At 36.2% G+C, this 20,660-nt stretch overlaps 1 protein-coding gene across 2 annotated transcripts in view; it reads left to right on the top strand.

Moving 5' to 3' along the window:
* Positions 1–20,660, top strand: part of LOC144963262 (uncharacterized) — a 126,986-nt gene extending 106,326 nt beyond the window's left edge. The window contains exons 1-8 of one of the 2 annotated variants that reach the window (XM_078897132.1): positions 5,951–6,617; positions 9,687–9,784; positions 11,013–11,094; positions 11,579–11,727; positions 15,424–15,553; positions 16,903–17,012; positions 17,971–18,159; positions 19,614–20,660. In XM_078897132.1, the coding sequence (XP_078753258.1) occupies positions 9,706–9,784; positions 11,013–11,094; positions 11,579–11,727; positions 15,424–15,553; positions 16,903–17,012; positions 17,971–18,159; positions 19,614–19,825 (951 nt within the window). In that variant the 5' untranslated portion in view covers positions 5,951–6,617; positions 9,687–9,705 and the 3' untranslated portion in view covers positions 19,826–20,660. Of the gene's footprint in view, positions 1–5,950; positions 6,618–9,686; positions 9,785–11,012; positions 11,095–11,578; positions 11,728–15,423; positions 15,554–16,902; positions 17,013–17,970; positions 18,160–19,613 lie in introns of those variants that run through there. The other variant, XM_078897131.1, reaches the window with a different exon arrangement.

Below are 20,660 nucleotides of genomic sequence, written 5' to 3'. Positions count from 1 at the left end.
AGAAAACAAAACATTAACACCGACAAACGAAAGCAAATTTAAAAAAATGAAGTACACAAACAAACAAAAATGCAATTTTAAAAAGGTTAAAATTCACGTGCGCATATTTGCAGATCTGATAAATGGACGCAATTATTGGCTTGACTTAACATTGTTGTAATGGTCAACATTTCCGTTGGTTTGAGAGTATTCCCATTACATTGCTCGGAGACCAACAAATTGTCGGTGCAGGACCTTTCTAACGGCATTCATTATGCACAATGGGAATTGGTCGAGTTGCTCACTTGCATTCGTAGGGTTATGATCCAGGAATCACAAATCATCTGGTTGAGCATTGCATTGTACAGCAGCTACCTGGAACTTTAAGATGGTTCATAAATGCAGAAAAGAAATCCACCCACCACTACTTGTTTTTAGCATTTCTGCTAAGTTGAAAGAGGGATCCCTTGGTGGGGTCTTTTGACCTCCCGTGGTAGGAAGGAGGTCATTTGCTGCGTCTTCTGTGTCTTCTATCTCCCCGTATTTGTTTTTCCAGTTACTTTCTGTCTTTGTCTTGTAATTGGCATTACTTGGTTTTGTCCTGGCCCTTACCGGAGTCCTTGAATGAGAGGAAACAGTCAAATGTATAGTGTTTGTTTTGAGAGGTGACATTTTTTCCTTGTAAATGATCTCTCTGTTATGCACAGATTGTTTAAATTTTGTTTTGTAAACATTTGAATGTATTCCACTTAGTGGCATCCTGTGCTGGTGTTTGGAGGAGAATATTTGATGATCTCAAACTAAGTATATTGATGTTATGCTCTTGGAATCTACATTTGTTCCCGTTTTGAACCAATTCTCCTTTGTCTTAACTTTTCTCGTGTGCTTTAATTGTAATTTTAGAATTCCCCACCTTCATTTTCTTCCTTTTTACTGGCGTTGATATGACCTAAATGTGTTGCAAGCGCCGTAAAACCCATATATAATAAACAAAAAAAAAGGAATGCTTGTCCTTTCACAATTTACTACATTTTACAATCATATTCGTTTTAGAGATATTGGGGCACGTTGGCCAGAGAAATCAGTAATGAAGATGTGTATATGACAGATGCAGAGTACAACCAGCCAGTACGCGAATAAAGAAACAAAGGTGGAAACTGTGCTCCGACGAGATGAAAATATTCTCTGCTTAATACATTACTTGTATAGCCGGCAGAAATTGGAGGTAATTTCTCTTCTTCATCTGCGTCGTTGTCGTCGACTCTCTCTCTCTCTCTCTCTCTCTCTCTCTCTCTCTCTCTCTCTCTCTCTCTCTCTCTCTCTCTCTCTCTCTTTTTTTTTTTTTTTTTCTTTCTCTTCCTCTCTCTCCTCCTCCTTGCTTGCAATATGTACATGGGCGTGGCTCTATTGGTTCAAATGGTGCCTGGCACCACATCCATGTTTTAAAAATGGATAACAGCATTTAAAAAAATGTATAAAACTGAGAAATGGTATATATCGCCTTTTATCAACAGTGCGAAACAGACTCCCTTTCTGTCACAACGCCTTCTATCCACGCTTTTCTCCCGATTCACACAGTCCGTTGATGACTGTCAGCGACTGTTCATGGCTGAGCGAGTGACTGGATTTCCCCACTCAAACGATTGCAAGGAGCGGATTGTTGCTGGCACCATTTAAGGCTATTACTATACTATATTTACACATTGAATACCTGAGAAAATGGCCCGAATTTTTACTATCTTCACATACGAGAAAAAACCTGCCTCAGGTGCCGAGAAATTTTTGCTCCAACTCTGTTGGACTGGGGGAAAAATAGCTAATGTTGGTCATTTACGTCTTAGTCATAGTATGGTAACTTCGACCATCTTTATTATTATCAAAATCACGATTATTAAGTTCATTTATTTCTCTCTCTCTGTCGTGATTATTGTATATATTAATTTTATTTATTATTATTATTATTATTATTATTATTATTATTATTATTATTATTATTATTATTATTATTATTATTATTATTATCATTATCATTATCATCATCATCATCATCTCATCATCATCATCATCGTCATCATCATCATCATCATCATCATCATCATCATCATCATCATCATCATCATCATCATCATCATCATCATCATCATATCATCATCATTATTATTATTATTATTATTGCTGCAAAAATTGATATGAAGGAATGTGAACGAGTTAAGGCAAACATTTCTTGATAGTGATGCTATATGCTAAATACATGATCTTCGCGTGAATATGCGTGTTTGACTTTGTGTGTGTGTGTGTGTGTGTGTATGTGCGCGCGTTCATCTCTCTCTCTCTCTCTCTCTCTCTCTCTCTCTCTCTCTCTCCCTCACACACACAGATAGGTATTTATATATATATATATATATATATATATATATATATATATATATAAAGAGAAAAGAGAGAGAGAGAGAGAGAGAGAGAGAGAGAGAGATCTTGCATGGTGTCGTGTTTGATTTCCGAAGTGGAATGGGGTTGTTTCATGACGTAACTACAGTACTCTTTTAATAGGCCATGGGCTGTTAACATTCTTACGCTTTGTAAGTTTTGAAATTACCCTTTGTTCGATTGACATTCAATGTCTGCATGTGTCCCTTTAGCCATTTCCCCCAGTGTCCAAACTCCAATCAGTATATTCGTTCGTGATTTATATAAACAAACTATTGAAAAGATTTGCAGGGATAGACACATCACCATGCAAATTTACTTTACAAGTATGTAAGTTTTTTTTTCTTTCTTTTATATTTACAAATGTGGGCATGTGTAAGTCATTTTCGTCTGGCACCACCTTATACTGTAAGCATGCCAAGCCGCTGAATATGTATCACAAATCACAATATTTACGAGGTGGTGGATAGCAATAATAGATTTACAAAATTGAAACTTTGATTGAGTTGTCCATAACAATATCATATTCAGTCAAAGAAATGATCATTTGAAACAATTGTGTTCGACACTGTAATGAGTTCTAAATATTAACTATTCGAGTTCGAGCTGAATTTTCCCTATCTCTGAAACAAAAAGTACCCTGTTATCTTTCTTGGTGCCGCCAGAATTTTTTTTGATCTACACTCAAAATTATACGCACAATGTTCATACATGACACCTTCAATGGGATTCTATAATTCATTGGTCCAAAACGCCCAAAGGCGTGTGATGACCGAGTTGGATCTTTTGTATCTATATCCAGCCCACTCCTGGGATAATCACGGCATGTCATTTTGTGGGTACATTATGACATGTATCATCCACAATACATGCAAACACAGGTGGTGAGCTTTACATAACATGCTCCATTAATTATCCTAATGAACCCGATGATGCATGGAATCCTCATTAAGCTCTTACGCCAACAAGTAACATTCTCATAGCTAGGTAACCCTCGTGTTTTGATTTTAATCTCGATGAGAAAACTGCTATTTTGGGCAACACATGCTTCATTACCATAAATTCACGACGCCCCATGATTCAAAGTTGCAATCTAAATCAATGAATACCTTCTCATTAGCGATAGTGACATTTCGTGTCATAACGATCTGATGTTCAAGTTAATCATGCATAAGAAACTAGAGAGGTTAGGGCAGTTCGAGAAGACCAGTAGTGCATGATGTGCACCTATAATTTATAGGTCTGATAGCTGGAATGAATTACGGGCTTGATTTAACATTGTTGTAATGGGGAATATTTTGTGTTTGTTTAAGACTATTTCTATTTGGGTTATCAGACCTTCAAATAGGTTCACGTCAGCCGAGTGGCTTTCGAGAATCGAGATGTGGTCACCCAAAATGGCGGATGATCTCATGACATTCTTTGTGATCGATCGCTCCCAAAACGGTATATCTTTTTTGTCGGTATTTAAGGGATACAACCCTAATTTAAACCTTTATCACGGTTATGGTATTTACTGCCACCAACATCACCATCGTCATCATTATGTTCATCATCGTGATCATCATCATCATCGCCATCATCATCATCATTACCATCATTATTATCAATCAAATACAAACAAACCAGGCACGAGAACATGTTCTTTATTTACAGTGCTATGTCCGCATCATCTAAAACCCACCACCCTATACATTCCATCATGTAATTAGTGATAGTAAAATGACTAAAACCGACGTGTACATATATGCAGGTCTGACATCCAAACTCAATTATGGGCCTAGTTAAACAGTGTTGTAATGGACAATTGTTTGGGGTCAGTTTTTGGGATTTCCATTACAACAAATAGCCCATAATCAATTGGGTTATCAGACCTGCGAATAAGTGCACGTCGACTAACACCAATATGACAACAAATTGCAGTTGACAGTTTGAGTTTGGCCAAAAATAAAAGGAAAAGTTTTACTTCAATCGAATATGTACCTTCCAAAAAATAATACAGGCAACACCAGCGTTAAAATTAAAAGAAAATAAAAATTAAATTTCCTTTATTCATCCTATAGGGGAAATTTGTCTCTAGGGTCTATTCCAAGGTAAGTCTGGAATAACCCAGGCGTCAGTCGCATTGCAGCGCCGCAAATTGAGCTAGGGTGAGGTGACTTTCTCAAGGCCATGCAGCGGAGCGGTGGGCGATCGAACTCCGATACCTTTCGGGTATACGAAGCAAGGACCGTATCGCTGAGCCATAGTGTCAGTAAACTCCCCAACTACATTACATAAAAAAAACAAAACAGACTTGTTAGAGGACACGACAACAAACACTCAATTCAAACACCAAGAAAAGACACCCGCCTACACTCTTTCTTTCCCTCCGCCGTTCGTTTATGGAATGAACTCCCTCAGGAGTTGATAGAAACTAAAAACAATACAGAACATGAAAGGGGCTTGGAAACGGGTGAAAAAAATCATAGATGGAATGATCACATCGTGTATTATGAATGTGTGAGTGAGTTTGTATGTGTGTGTGTGTGTGTGTGTGTGTGTCGTGAAATTCATAAATGTGAACTGCAGTCTGGATCCTCTGTTTAAGGAGCTACTACAACGACCACAAAGAAGAAGAAGAAGAAGAAGAAGAAGAAGAAGAAGAAGAAGAAGAAGAAGAAGAAGAAGAAGAAGAAGAAGAAGAAGAAGATCCCGAACTTAAAAATCTTCTCAGACCTGACACGCCAAAGAAAATATACACAAGTCCCGTTTTGAGGTTTTTGATGAATTGCAGTTCAAACTAGAGCATCTTATAATATTATAGTGCACGTGCACTAACCGTGCTCAAAGCGCTTTAAAGGGGATCCCTAGCTAACGACTTTACGTAGGACGAGACATGACGCTGGTTCGGCGATATTACAATTTCTCTTCCGACAGGGAAAACGCTGTTAATAGGCAGGTACTCATTTTACACATAAGTACGATGAGATAATATGGGTGAAGAGCCCGAGCTTTTTCCAAGGACTGAATTATGCGCCGTTCAGAGCGGGACTCGAACCCTAGACCTTCCTATCCAAAGACGAGTGTCATACCACAAGAACACATAGTTGTACACCTTAACCAGTTTACTGCCGTACTCTGGAAAAACTCGTATATAAACATTTGGACAGAAAATTCGTCTTCCAAATATCGATCGATTTAAATGACTTTCATCTTGGCCAAAAACTCTCAAACCTGGGACCTCGCAAAGTATTCCTTTAAATCCCAGATTTGAGAGTTTTTGCCAAGATGAGGGTCATTTAAATCGATCGATATTTGAAGGACGAGTTTTCTGGCCAAATTTTTAAATACGTGTTTTCCAGAGTACGGCAGTAAACTGGTTAATTTGTCAATAATCGATGAACAAGTTTTCTGGAAAAAAAAAGATAAAAAGCGTTGTAACCGATAAGACCTTAATTCAATGTTAATGATGACCACTCTTACATCCGTTCTCTCCAGATGGTCACACGCCTACCTGCCGCTGATTGATCATTGACTGGACATATAAAGTTACTTAACAACGCCTGACAGGCGTCAGTGCATTGTCAATATCCATAGCGTGTAGTGTCTCTGAAAAGAGATAGACACTCTTGTATTTGGACCTCTATGCTGTTTACAGTCTTAGCAGTTTTCAAATTCGTATTCGTGATATAAGAAGTTAATAGGAATAAATCTGATAATATTATAACAGGGTAAATTGCGTTATGATTATTTGATCTCGTTAAAGAAAACAACAAGATAAACATTTCCATAGATGTCCAAAAACTTTTTGCTTGAACTTTTATGAAAATTTATGATCTCATATTCTTTATGAAACAAGTGATTTGTTACTATTAAACTACATATTTGATGTAAGCTTTGACTATATTATACGCAAACAAATATACGGTTTCCATTAATTTCAATACTTTACCTCTAAGAAAAAGAGGATACAGTAAACTTTAAAAGATATAAAGAGTTGTAAACGTACGCATCTGTTTTTGCTAGTGATTTGTTATCAACAAGTTTCAAGTTTCACCATCAAGTAAAAAGACCAAAAGCACCATGGGATTCTGGCTGACTCTTCTGTATGGAATTGTGGGATTTATTTTGTCGTCTATATTCTTTATATGGTGGTTGTACAAGATGCTGGTCGTGGACTTTGATCACCCCAGGATTGTCAGATGAAGGGACACAAAAGGAGTGGCAAAGTGAGTCAAAATTACTTTTTTTTTTTAAAGGTGGGCTTTTATATACATTTAAAAAAAATCTACTAAATGTGCTCAAGGCGCTTTACTGAAGGGGTCCGAAGCAAATAGCAATACTTAATATGTACAAAGAGTCATAGCGCCTGTAAGGGGTAATTAATTTTTTTTTCGACAGAGATAAAGCGTTCAGCCTCTCTACCAAGAAAAGACACTTAGATAACCTCGCATCTCTCACAGTCGTCATAATGTAAACAACGACAGTGATTGCTAAACATAGCGAACTACACAGGGTTTTACTATCGATGCTATGTGTCTAAGTAAAATACCCACTGTTCTACTGCTTGATCAATTGAACAACACAGAAAATTGTGTAAACTTAAACGTTAACAGTATGATCAAGAAACTCGTGTGATAACTAGTCAGCCAATTGGCGGTATAGATAGAATGAAGTTGACGTCACTCAGGCCTTTGTTAATGTTTTTTTGCCGTCCACGTTATGAGTAGTTCTCACTTAACTGTATTATCCAGACTATAAAAGTTCATGGTTACACATAATTTTGGGTGTTGGTCCGTTATACTTCCGGATGGCAATGTTGTGAGCTTCTTAGCCAAGCGCACACTATCTATACTATCTATAGAAGCATTAACAATGATCAGAGAAAGGTCGATTTCATTCACGTTGTTGTTTATAAACAGCCAACCACGTTTGTCCGAGCATGTTTGAAGGTGTGTCCCAAATTCCACGTTTTGATTTGTCAAAAATCTACTGGTTAAAACCGATTCCTGGATGGGATCTCCTAAACATGCAAGGCAAAGACGTCATTTGCTGTGTCTTCTACCGTGGCCTTCGTAAAGTTATGGCCTGATACTGACCAAAAAATGACGTCAAAATGCCAGTCTTTTGCCACAAAAGAAAACAAATGGTGAGTTGTATTCAATAGTTCAACCAATGAAATAACTTGTTTCCATGAGCTCTACTAAGGACAACTCACTAGGCGGTGCAAAAACCAAATAATGACGTCAAACTGCCAGTCCTTTTGGATTTCAGTATCAGGCTATAACATAACGATGGCAACGCTTCTACCCCCATGTTTGGTGCGGATATGTGGTCTTGTGGTATGACACCCGCTTTCGAATAGGAAGGTCCTGGGTTCGAACCTCGCTCGGAGCATAGTTGAGTCCTTTGAAAAAGACTCTTACTCACATTATCTTACGTGTAAAATTAGTACCTGGCTGATAACAGCGTTGTCCTTGTCGGAAAAGAAAATTTAATATCGCCTAACAGGCGTCATGTCTCGTTCTTCGTGTTATGTGTTGCTGTTGGTCAGGGACCCTTTGTTAAGCTCGTTAAGCACGTTTAGTGGATATTGCGCAATATAAAAGATCGAGTTTTATTCTAAATAAAATAAATAAATTAAATTCCCTTTATTCATCCCATAAGGGAAATTTGACTCAAGGGTCTATTCCAAGGGAGGACTGAAATAACCCAGGCGTTAGCCGCAGTACAACGCCGCAAATTGAGCTAGGGCGAGATGACTTGCTTAAGGGCACACAGCGCAGCGGCTGATGATCAAACTCGGTACTTTTCGGGTACGAGGCAAAGACCGTACCGCTGAACCACGCCGCCCTCTCAGATCCTGAGCGGGTCAATTGACAGTCAATTGTTTTGTACATTTTTGAGAGACGATCTTTTTCTCTATCTGTATATCATCTCTCTGTTATGTATAATTATAGTTATTAGTTTTGAATAATAGATTGTATCTTGGAATGGGACTATTTGGTTTGTCAAAAACGACACATCAATTGATTTCCCTTGGAATTTTCAGTTTCCTCACTCACTGACTCACTCACTGACTCACTGACTGACTGACTGACTTACTCACTCACTCATTCACTCACTCACTCACTCACTCACTCACTCACCAATTTTGTTCATGATCACAATCTAGATCTAAGTTTTATGCTCTGTGTAGCCTTATCCAAATTTTAACCTCCATTTTTTTTTTCAAAACTAGCGTCCTGTTTTAGCACTACCTCTGGGTATAACGCTAGTCTAGCTATCGCAAAGTTTTTTTCCGCCAGATCTAACAGACCTAGATAACCACTACTGAGTGGACAGGAGGGGGGGTCAGAAAAAATTACCACCCAATCATCTTGACAAAAACTAAGTCTCAGGCTTCAGAGTTTATGACAAGACGAGGATCATTTTAATCGATCGATATTTGGAGGACGATATTTCTGGCCTAAATTCTAAAGTTACGTGTTTTTTCCAGGGTACGGCAGACTTTTTGGCTGGACAGAAATTTGTTAGAAAAAATTGCTTAACATTTTTGGATTTATAGTTACTTACTTACTTAATCCACTTGGGGCATTGAGAAACACAGGGCATCCACCTGACATCTCCATTTTTGCTGTCGCCTGCTTTTAAATAATAAATAATAATAATAATAATAATAATAATAATAATAATAATAATAATAATAATAATAATAATAATAATAATAAATATAATAATAATAATAATAATAAATAATAATAATAATAATAATAATAATAATTGAGCTTTTATATAGCGCAATATCCACTAAATGTGCTCAAAGCACTTTACAATGGGTCCCTGGCCAACAGCAACATTTAACATTTAGGACGGGACATGACGCCTGTTAGGCGATGTTATAATTTTTTTGGCAGAGATAACACTGTTAACGGCCAGGTTCTCATTTTACACCTGAGTACGGTGAGAGAATGTGAGTAAAGAGCTTTCTCCAAGGACTCAACTATGCGCCGAGCGAGGCTCGAACCCAAGACCTTCCGATCAGAAAGCGAGTGTCATACCACAAGACCACATAGCCACACTTGGCGGTCGGTGGCTGAATTCTAGGACAGGCCTGCTTCCTTTAATTCTTTGGGTCTTCCCCACTTTCTCTTCCTGTAACCTGCTGTCCAGTGCAGGGCTGTCTTGGGAAGTAACCCTTTTTCCATACAGGCCACATTGAGTTGGGTTTTATTTGGGCGCTATATCAAATATCATTATCATTATCATATAGTAAATGAATTTAATTTTCTTTTCAGACACTATTTCTGTGCCGTAATGCAAGCCTTCTACATGAAGAGAGGTGTTTTGTACCCGCATCCTGGCGATGTGATAGAGAAAGTGGATGAAAATGCAGGTATGATAATGAGATCCCTGCATTCTTGCGCTTTGAATCGCCGGACGTGTTAACCAATCGCTGCACGAGCTAGAAAAATAAATATATCATTAGGTTTCCCTATCGAGTCAATTAAATTCTGTCCTTTGGTTGGTGGAAGAGGAATAATGATAATAATAATAATAATAATAATAATAATAATAATAATAATAATAATAATAATAATAAAATATAATAATAATAAATAATAATAATAATAATAATAATAATAATAATAATAATAATAATATAATAATAAATAATAATAATAATAATAATAATAATAATAATAATAATAATAATAATAAAATAATAATAAATAATAAATAATAATAATAATAAATATATAATAATAATATAATAATATATTCGAAAAAATATTCCCTTTATTAATCCCATAGGGGAAATTTGTCTCTAGGGTCTATTCCACGGGAAGACTGGAATAACTCAGGCGTCAGCCGCAGTGCAGCACCGCAAATTGAGCTAGGGCGAGGTGACTTGCTCGAGGCCACACAACACAGCGGCTAGTGAACGAACTCGGTACTTTTCGGGTACGAAGCAAAGACCGTACCGCTGAGCCACGCTGCCCCTGATGGCCGATTCTAGTCTACATACTACTCTAGTACAATGATTAATTCACTTTTGCCTGATCGTGTTCGGGTTTGTAGTTGTTATTTCGATGACAGGGATAAGGAATGGTATTTGTGAACAGGTTCAATGTCTAGGAGAACTGGCAATAGAGAGTGAGAGGATATAGATAGATACAGAAATAGAGAGTAAGATAGATAGATGGATAGCTAGATAGATAGATAGATAGATAGATAGATAGAGAGAGAGAGAGAGAGAGAGAGAGGAGGGGGAAGGAACGAGAGAAAGAAGGAAAGAGAGAGAAAGAGAGAGAAAGAAAGAGAGAGAGACAGAGAGAGATAGATAGATAGAGAGAGAGAGAAAGAGAGAGAGAAAGAAAGAAAGAACAAAAGAGATAGATAGATAGATAGATAGAAATGAGAGAGAGAGAGAGAGAAAGAGAGAGAGAGAGAGAGAGAGAGAGAGAGAGAAAGAGAAAGAAAGAACAAAAAAAAAAAAAAGAGAGAGAGAGAGAGAGAGAGAGAGAGAGAGAGAGAGAGAGAGAGAGAGAGAGAGAGAGAGATATTCCACTTGGAAATGATTATAGCTTTCCATTCAAGTTTGTGTTTTTTTTTCTCTTCAGAAATCAACAAGACCCATAAATACAAAACCCTGGAAAGATTCGAGCCCCATCAATCGGAAAAACTGATTGTTGTTGACTGCTAGTGAGTTTTTGTATCAAGGGTTTTCACATCCATGGTGTAACTACTTGTTGTTGTTGTTGTTGTTATTCTTCTTCTTCTTCTTCTTCTTCTTCTTCTTCTTCTTCTTCTTCTTCTTCTTCTTCTTCTTCTTCTTCTTCTTCTTCTTCTAGTGGTACTCTTTCGGATAGGAAAGTCCTGGGTTCGAGCCACGCTCGGCGCATAGTTGAGTCCTTGGAAATGCCTCTTTACTCACATTCTCTCACTGTACTCATGTGTAAAATGAGTACCTGGCCGTTTACAGCGTTGTCTCTGTCGAAAACAAAATTGTAAGATCGCCTAACAGTCGTCATGTCTCGTTCTACATGTTAAGTGTTGCTGTTGTCCAGGAACCCCTAGTAAAGCGGCTTTGAGCACGTTTAGTGGATGTTATTGCGCTATATAAAAGCTCAACTTTAAATAGGTATTGTCGGTGATAACAGAATGCTGGGTTTTTTTTTTCACACGGTATGCTGCACCGTCAACTGCGACTCTTCCGTGAGAGCATCAACTTCAAAGGTCACCATACAGAAGTCCCGTCGTGTTTCATGTTTGGATACTTCAACAAACCCATTGTGGCAATTGGAGCATCGTATTTCGCTAGGACCAGATGTTTAGGTGAGGAAACACCACAGTAGACAATTTATTGCTGTATTTCGTTTTTTAAAGCATGTGATAATCATTTTTCTCTAAAAGTCATATCTTTGTTGAATGTACGATTCTTTGATTTCTTTGTATTATTTATTAAACGGGTTATTTATATCGTGCCCAATAACACTACGAGCTTGCGAATATGTGTTATTGCAAATAAAAAAAATATAACGAGTTCAATTGATACAATGAAATGAAATGAAATGAAATGATTCGTCATAATTTGTATTTTTCTCCATCTCATACATTCAAAATTCAAATTCCAAAACGCAAGACTGAAAGAAATATTTTATTCCAAAACATCAACCAAGAAAAACACACAAAAAAAACAAAAACAACAAAAAACAAAGCAAAACAAAACAACAATAAAACAACAACAACAAAAAAAGCCACCAAAACGAAACAATTAGCAAACACAAAGGAAGATAAAAGGAAAACGACCCACAATAGAAATGAACACAACAAAACAAAACAGAAGCACAACGGTTCAGCTCGACGTGTACTTATTTGCAGGTCTGATAAACCAAATAGTTACATTATCATTGTTGTAATGGAACTACTCTTTAATCATCGTAAAACATTGTCCATTGCAACAATGTTAAACCTGGCCCATAAATTCGTTCCGTTACGAGACCTGAAAATATGTGTATCTACGTTCAGGTCCTACAATGACAGACACTTGATTACATATCTAGAATTAACTAAAAATTGAGGTACCTACTCGAAACAGTTCCCAACTTATGAAGTATTCAATGGCTTCATATTATACTTCACATCTGGTGAACATAACAGAAACGTCAATTTAACAAGAGAGAGAGAGAGAGAGAGAGAGAGAGAGAGAGAGAGAGAGAGAGAGAGAGAGAGAGAGAGAGAGAGAGAGAGAGAGCACTTTGGTTTAACCATAGATATGACTAGATGGCCAACGAAGAAGAATTTCCCGTGAGTCGATCAGCTGTTATTACTATGTCATACCGGAAGTGGCTCTTTTCGTTTGATGAATTAAAAGATTGGGCTATCAATACACTCTTCTTGTCTGACGAGGCGCCATCTTTTGCTATTTTCCCTCGCTTCGATTAAAAATTAAACGACCTTTTCAACCGATATTTCTCCCGGAATTATTGATTTATATTTATAAAACCATCATGCTTCATACATGTTGGGTTTATAAATGCAACAATCAAGCTGCGAATGATAACAGTTGCCGTTTCCATAGATAAGATTAAACGAAGGAAGTGATTATCATTATTTCTTGTTAAAATATCAGATTCGCACTTATATCGTATCGTATTGATATCGAAAATTTCTGTTATCGTCCAACACTAGTGTAAAAACAAGGCGGGAGAAACTTCGGAACTGTTACTGTAAACAGCTTGATTTTATTTGTTATAAAATAAATATTTTATGTTTTTTCAAAACAAAAAACAAAAAATTTTTCGTGACAATTTGGAAAAATCACACATATCATGCATATAAGTTTGAAATTAAACTTTTAAAATTGACTTGCTTAAAAGCCTGCAGTGAAAGGGGGCGCATCCATCGTACCACAAGAATTTTTGAATCAAGTATTAAACTAATTTAGCGTTTATTAGGGAACGTAGTGTGAATTTTATAATTCTAAAGTTAACCATTATTATTGAAATAACGATTTATATCATATCAACTCTTATGGTTGCAAAAATTGCAAAGACTTCCGACATTATTTTTCAGAGAATTAAGAGGAATCTAAGCTAAGCACTTGAAATTTAGACCCAGTAATCCATTAACACGGAAATGGCTCTGCGCATGTCCGTAGTTCTCGTATTTTACAAACGAAAAGAAGATAGAGCACGCCCGCTTTGTTTAGAGTCCTTTCCTTTATGTCCCTGGGTTTAACTGAGTCACTCGGTTTGAAAATGGAGAAGGATGACAGATGGAAAAAGAGGCAGGCTAATTTTTTGGGGGGATGTTTTCTGTTCTTGTATTTTTCTTTCTGCTTTGTCTAGCATGTTTCAAACACACCTCTTCAGAATTTGACAGACTATTCTTTAAATTTATTTGACATGCATGCTTGAATATGTCACGCAGGCGAGTAGAAAGCCGTCAAATGAAGGTTTCCATGTTCAGACCACTTACCTTCGCAGCTTATTTTACAGTTAACCTTGTCAGAGCTCTGGCGCACTCTGAAAAATAAAAGCACAAAAAAAACCCCAAAAAAAACAAAACAAAACAAAAAAACAACAACCCCCCCCCAAAAAAAAACCAAAAAAAAACAAAAAAAAACAACAAACAAATAAAACAAACAAAACAGAACAAAATACGTAAGTATATAACATTTTTGATTTAAAAAAATCGTCTTTTAAAAATCAATCGATTAAAATGACTCTTATTTTGGCAAAAAAATCTCTCAGACCTGGGACTTTGCGAAGTCTTCCTTAATGTCCCAGGTCCGATAGTTTTTGACCATTTTAATCGATGGATATTTTAAGGACGAGTTTCTGGCCAAATTTTTAGATATAAATGTTTTCAAAACACAGCACGGCTCACAGGTCATTTCTTGATTTTTTTTTTCTTTTTCTTTAGGGTTTTCCTCCGCCTGTCACCCTATCCAGCATTTATTTTGATTCAAAATATATTAATAATAATAATAATAATAATAATAATAATAATAATAATAATAATAATAATAATAATAATAATAATAATAATAATAATAATAATAATAATAATAATAATAATAATAATGGTATAGATTTATAGTGCGCCAAACATCTCTTCATCTGGAGGGCTCTGGGTGCATACCATAGTTTAACTCTCTCCTTACCAGCCATTTTCAGGATATTCCCCAAAACTTCACACCCAACTAACACAAAATAGATTTTTGTCACTCAAACACAATAGCAGTAAAATCCTTGTGATAAATAATTTCTTTAGCAAAACATACTCTACAACATACGGTTCATTTTCTTTAAATTTTATGATGTACAAGAGAATAATTTGAATAAGAAAAATGTTGGTTGTGTCGTAACGAATGTGACGATTTTCCTTTAGTTGTTAAGGAGAGGGTTAAACCCTAACACAGTACACGAACAACGCTAATTATACACACAATCAAAAGAAAACCTGTCAGAATAAGAATATCTTCAATCGACGCTTGAAATCCTCTAATGAAGACGAGGATCGTATCTCATGTGGTAGCAAATTCCACAATCTTGGGCCAGAATGCTGAAAGCGAGTTCACCAGCCTTCAGGTAATTTAATACCCTATTTCCACTTGGGGAGTTTCGCGTCTCCATACATCGCTGTCTCCGGTTCTGATATAAAATATTTTTTAAAAATTCCCTTTATTCATCCCATGGGTAAATTTGTCTCTTTGGTCTATTCCAAGGGAAGACTGGAATAACTCAAGCGTCAGCCGCAGTGCAGCGCCTCAAATTGAACAAGGGAGAGGTGACTTCTTCAAGGCACCACAGCGCATCGGCGGTGATCGAACTCGGTGCCTTTCGGGTACGAAGCAAAGACCGTACCGCTGATCCACGCTGCTATGAGATGATTGGTGATTGGTTACATATTTAAATATACATATATATATATATATATATATATATATATATATATATATATATATATATATATATATATATATATATATATATCGGTGAAGTAAGATGCCCTTTCTCCTTTCAGGCGGGTTCCATACCAAGCAGGAGATAACCGTTCATCAAGACCTGCGATCTTTGCTGACCGGACGGTTTAGTATCGATATCAGAGGCACGGAGTACCGGAAGACGACTAGGGGCGTGGAAGGCGTATTAAGGTAATCGATTTTTATTTTAAAATATTGGGAGGGGTCAAAATTGATCCGTGCAGTCCATGTTTAATTTTTACTGACAAATCTAAAAATGATAAAACTATATTTTACAGATTGATATTCAAGCAAAATACAAACCTTTAAAAAAAATTACGGATAATTCTGTCAACCGTTGACTCAAATGATTATTTCGAAAATTTGCTAATCTGATGTTGGGAATGGCAAAAATGGCCGCTCTGTTGTCAGATCCATTTGCGCACACCTTCACTTTATTACCGGACTAATTCAATCGATGATGGCTGAAAAGACTCGACTCAGTCTATGTAAATTTTCACTGTAAATTAGTATGGTTTTTGAAATAAATGAGTTCCTGATTGTAATAAGCTTCCCCCTCCCCTCCCCCCCCTACCCCCAAGCAAATATTGCGGCTTCCCCGTTAGGAATTTGAAAAAGTCCTGATGATATGTATGGAGCATTATTTCGTTTCGATTGGACGTTGCTTCGTGTGCTGTAACACACTATGGTCGTGCGTAAAAACAAGGCTATTAACCCTCTCCTTACCACCTACAGCAAAATCGTCACATTTGTTACAACACAATATACATTTTTCCTATTCAGATTTATTTTTTACATCACAAACTTTGAAGAATGATCTTTGTTTAATTAATAAGAACATAAAGTTGTTTTGTAGAGAGATTGAGTTTTAAAAATTATTTTTTTTTTCTGCTGGGTAAGCCTGTCATTTGGGAGAATACTGAAAACGATCGGTAAGGAGAGAGTTAAGGCAAAACATACTTGATGCATTCCCTTTATCTGTTACGACATAGCGCTGCAATGGTACTCTTGCAGCTTTCGCGACTATAGTCCATCTTCCTCATTTAGCTCTATGAAAGGTCTGCCTTTCTCACTTCTCTGTCCACCGATCGTATCCGCCATGTTTCTTTTGGTCTTCCAACTTTTTGTATGCCAAAGTTGTTCCAATTCAGAGCCTGCCTGGATACAATTGATGGCTCCTCTCTGAGGGTGTTATTGATTATAACAATATGTTATAAAAGAAGTAGTCTTGCAGAGCCCTACAATACCGCAATTGCTTGCGGCCCTTTGGATAGGACTCTAATCTATCGCAGAGTACTTTTCGTCAGATCTAAAAGACCCTGTCACTTTTTGGGTAAACAGAGGAGTCAGAAAAAATCTCAACTTCACTCAGGATCGATCTCGGCTCCTTTATCATTCTTCTTCTTCTTCTTCTTCTTCTTCTTCTTCTTCTTCTTCTTCTTCTTCTTCTTCTTCTTCTTCTTCTTCTTCTTCTTCTTCTTCTTCTTGTTATTATCATTATCATTATCCTAATTCCCCAGAGAGCTGGTATATGACGAACACAACATTCTGGTATGGGAGGGCCGGTCATCTGGAGTGGCGCTAAACGACACCTACAAACCCAATAAAACTGCTCCACCTGCAAAAGATGGTAAATCGATAATTCATTGTATCATACACTGAAAAAAAAACCCACCCACATTTTCTTTATTTTAACCAGGGATAATAATAATGCCAACGTGCACTTGTTATTAGATCTTATAACTGAATGCAAAAACTGACTTGATTTAATATCGTTGTAATGAGCAATGTTTTGAGTTGGTTTGGGGCTATCTCAATAAGAGCAATGAGCCCATAACAGTTTGGGTCACCAGACCTGCGAATATGAACACATTAGCTTTTTATTGTGTGTTCTGATCCAAAAATGTCTTTCAACAAAATCATTATACGATCTGGAGTGCCAATTCAACTACAAAACGTGATCGCGCTACACCTAATTTGTGTAATAATTTCAAAATGTGTTAGAACTTTTTCATGTTAAGTAAAATATCCTTTTGGCTTTCTTTGTTTTCCAGTCATATGTCCTAAGCTCTAACAAAATATAGATTGATTATTATTATTATTATTATTATTATTATTATTATTATTATTATTATTATTATTATTATTATTATTATTTTATTATTATTATTATTATTATATTATTATTATATTATTATTATTATTATTATATCATTATTATTATTATTATATTATATTATTATATTATTATTATTATTATTATTATTATTATTATTATTATTATTATTATTTATATTATTATTAATTATTATTATTATTATTATATTATTATTATTATTATATTATTATTATATTATATATTATCATCATCATCATATCATCATCATCATCATCATCATCATCATTCATCATATATTATATATTATTATTATTATATATATTATTATTATTATTATTATTATATTATTATTATTATTATTATTATTATTATTATTATTATTATTATTATTATTATTTATTATTATCATTATTATCATCATCATCACCATTATTATTTCTCCTATCTCTATTCACCACGTCATCCCCAGATTTCCAGGTTTACAGAGAGGAAGTGATCGTGTCTTACATGGACACCGGGTACAAATACGGCAAAGCCGTGATAGATTGGCAGCCCCAACATCTGAGTTGGTGGATGGCTAGGTTGGCAGGCTTCAAAAAACCCATTGCCCATGGGATGTGGGTGGGGAGTGTTGCTGTGGAGTTAGTCACCAGAAATGGTAAGTTCTCTGATGCCTTCACACTAACTGTAAAACAAAAAAAGATAATTGGCTCTTTAACTCACTCAACCCTAACACCGATTACATCCGTAGTATACCTGAGGTTACTTTTACGCCATGCCTATTTTTCTTAGAAAATTATAGGCGTAGTATCAAAGCTAATGTTCTTATTATTTTCTTTTACATGCTAATGGTAGTTGAATAAAACTACCTGCTCATTTTTAATAAATTTTTTCTCCAATTTTGAAAACTAGCAAAACTCTCTAGGATTGAGTGAGTAAATAGGATTCAATAGTCTGATCTCACGTTCGCCCAGCAACCAGCAGCTTGGTTCTAAACAAAGAAAATTGGTGCTTTTTATTCTTAATGCTGGCTAGAACTTTTTTCACATGTCATGTGATCAGAATGTATAAAAGTCAAATCATGATCAGATTTATTATGTTTTTGTCCTCCCTCTGGATCCACTTTTATGCTCGTCAGAGAAGTATTTCATGAGGGCTGTGATGGAGATACTGGCGTCCACCATTGTTCAGATAGTTTAGAATCGGTTACCATGCGTCAGTACGAGGGAAGTGACGTCACGACTGTTGAAACCTATTATGAATCGATAAAATAAGATAATCCCCAAATTGGCAAACACTCTGAAACCTAAGATTTCAAAGAAGTCTCAGGTTAAATAATTTTTCACAAAAAGATGTTATTTTAATTTAATTAAACTTGAGCTTTTTATATAGCGCAACATCCACGTAACATGTTGAACGAGACATGACGCCTGTTAGGCGATATTACATTATCTCCGACAGAGACACAACGCTGTTAACGGCCAGGTACTCATTTTGCACCTCACTGTAGTGAGAGAATGTGAGTTAAAGAGCCTTTTCCAAGGACTCAACTATGCGCCGCGCGAGGCTCGATCTAGGACCTTCGATCCGAAAGCGAATCTCATACCACTAGACCACAAAAGATAATTTATAATTACCAATCATCTGCCTTTTACACCTTATTTCACACCAATGAAATGTGTGAAAATATTCTGCAATCGTTGAATAAATTTTTTATTCAACTCGTTCAAAGCATTATTCAACGATTAGACGTATATTAACAAAGAAATGATAGGGTTTTCCAATAGGGAATGAGATTAGCGGAAGAGTAGCGTCCCTTGATTAGACATCACCTTACAGAGAGAACGTCAACATGGTTTTGCGCATGTAGCGTCCTTTTCGCTCGTCTTCTCGTCTCGCTTTCGGTGAAGTGTCTCCGGAAGCGAGGATTAGAGACGCATGCGCACAACCAACATGACGTTCTCTCTCTAATAACTTTTCCGCCGGTGACGTCCAATCAAGGGACGCTACTCTTCCGCTAATCTCATTCCCTATGGGAGGGCTGGGATAATTTGTTATTATCTAGTATTTCAAAATATCGTTCCCTGTTTTTTGTCTTTTTTTTTTCTTCAGAAAGCTGTTTTCAGCAAGCATATCCGCTTCACATTGAGTTTGTGTTCAGGAGTCCCATGGAACTCGGCACAAAGGCACTTATGAGGTACGACGAACCCAAGGGAAGTAACTCCATGACGAATATAAGAGTAGTTGAACCCAATACCCTCCGGCCGATTCTAGACGGGAGAATGTACGTGGGACCAAAGGAAAGAAAGTCTATCGGGTCTTAACGATAATATTTTTTTCTTTATAGATAATTCAATAATTGATGATGTGTGTTGTTTCTTGACAAAGCATGAAGGTTAATAAGCATGGATTTCAACACACAACTCTTGGACATCTGAACAGTTATATAAAGTAATAAACAAAAATGAATATAATAGCTTTAAAAACAAAGAACAAAACAGCAAAAAAAAAAACAAAAAAAAACAAACAAAAAAACAAAACAAAAAAAAACGGAATGTTTCGGGCTCAAAACCCTTCTTCAGCCAACAGCAAAAATCAATAAAGACATAAATACATTACTTTATTCCAAATAGACGACAGATACTTTGTAGGTCTTCTGTCCAAGATGTTTCTACAGAGAGGAACTACAAAATATCTCTGTCGTCTATTTGGAATTTAGTAATGTATTTATGTCTTTATTGTTTTGTTTTTTTGTTGTTGGCTGAAGAAGGGTTTTAGATCCCGAAACGTTCCGTGTTTGATATTTTATTCTTGTTTGAAGCTGTTATATTAATTTTTCTTTATTACTTTTTACAGTCCACAGCTTCTAGCAGCCTATCTAGTATCACTTTAAACAGTTGTATAGCGCACTTCAATGAAATCCTTATGGTCAGCGCGCTTTACAATGCTTTACGCATTCCCCTGTCAGACCATATAGAACCAGCTTTCCATTTCATTTCATAAAGTCCTGAGCGCCTGTTAAGCGTCCTTTTACAATAATATTATCTGTCACTGCCTGCAAATATGACCTCATTCATCCACAACCGGGTCTAATGGAATGCCTTCAAAAAGGACACAACGCATGTGAACACGAAACGCGTTGAAACCAATATTAAAAGA

This window comes from Berghia stephanieae, chromosome 1 (assembly GCF_034508935.2).
Source record: "Berghia stephanieae isolate SIO BIC M18660-M18661 chromosome 1, UCSD_Bste_1.3, whole genome shotgun sequence".
Classification (NCBI taxonomy): domain Eukaryota; kingdom Metazoa; phylum Mollusca; class Gastropoda; order Nudibranchia; family Aeolidiidae; genus Berghia; species Berghia stephanieae.
The sequence above is the reverse complement of the archived record's forward strand: the minus strand, read 5'-3'. Positions and strand labels throughout refer to the sequence as shown.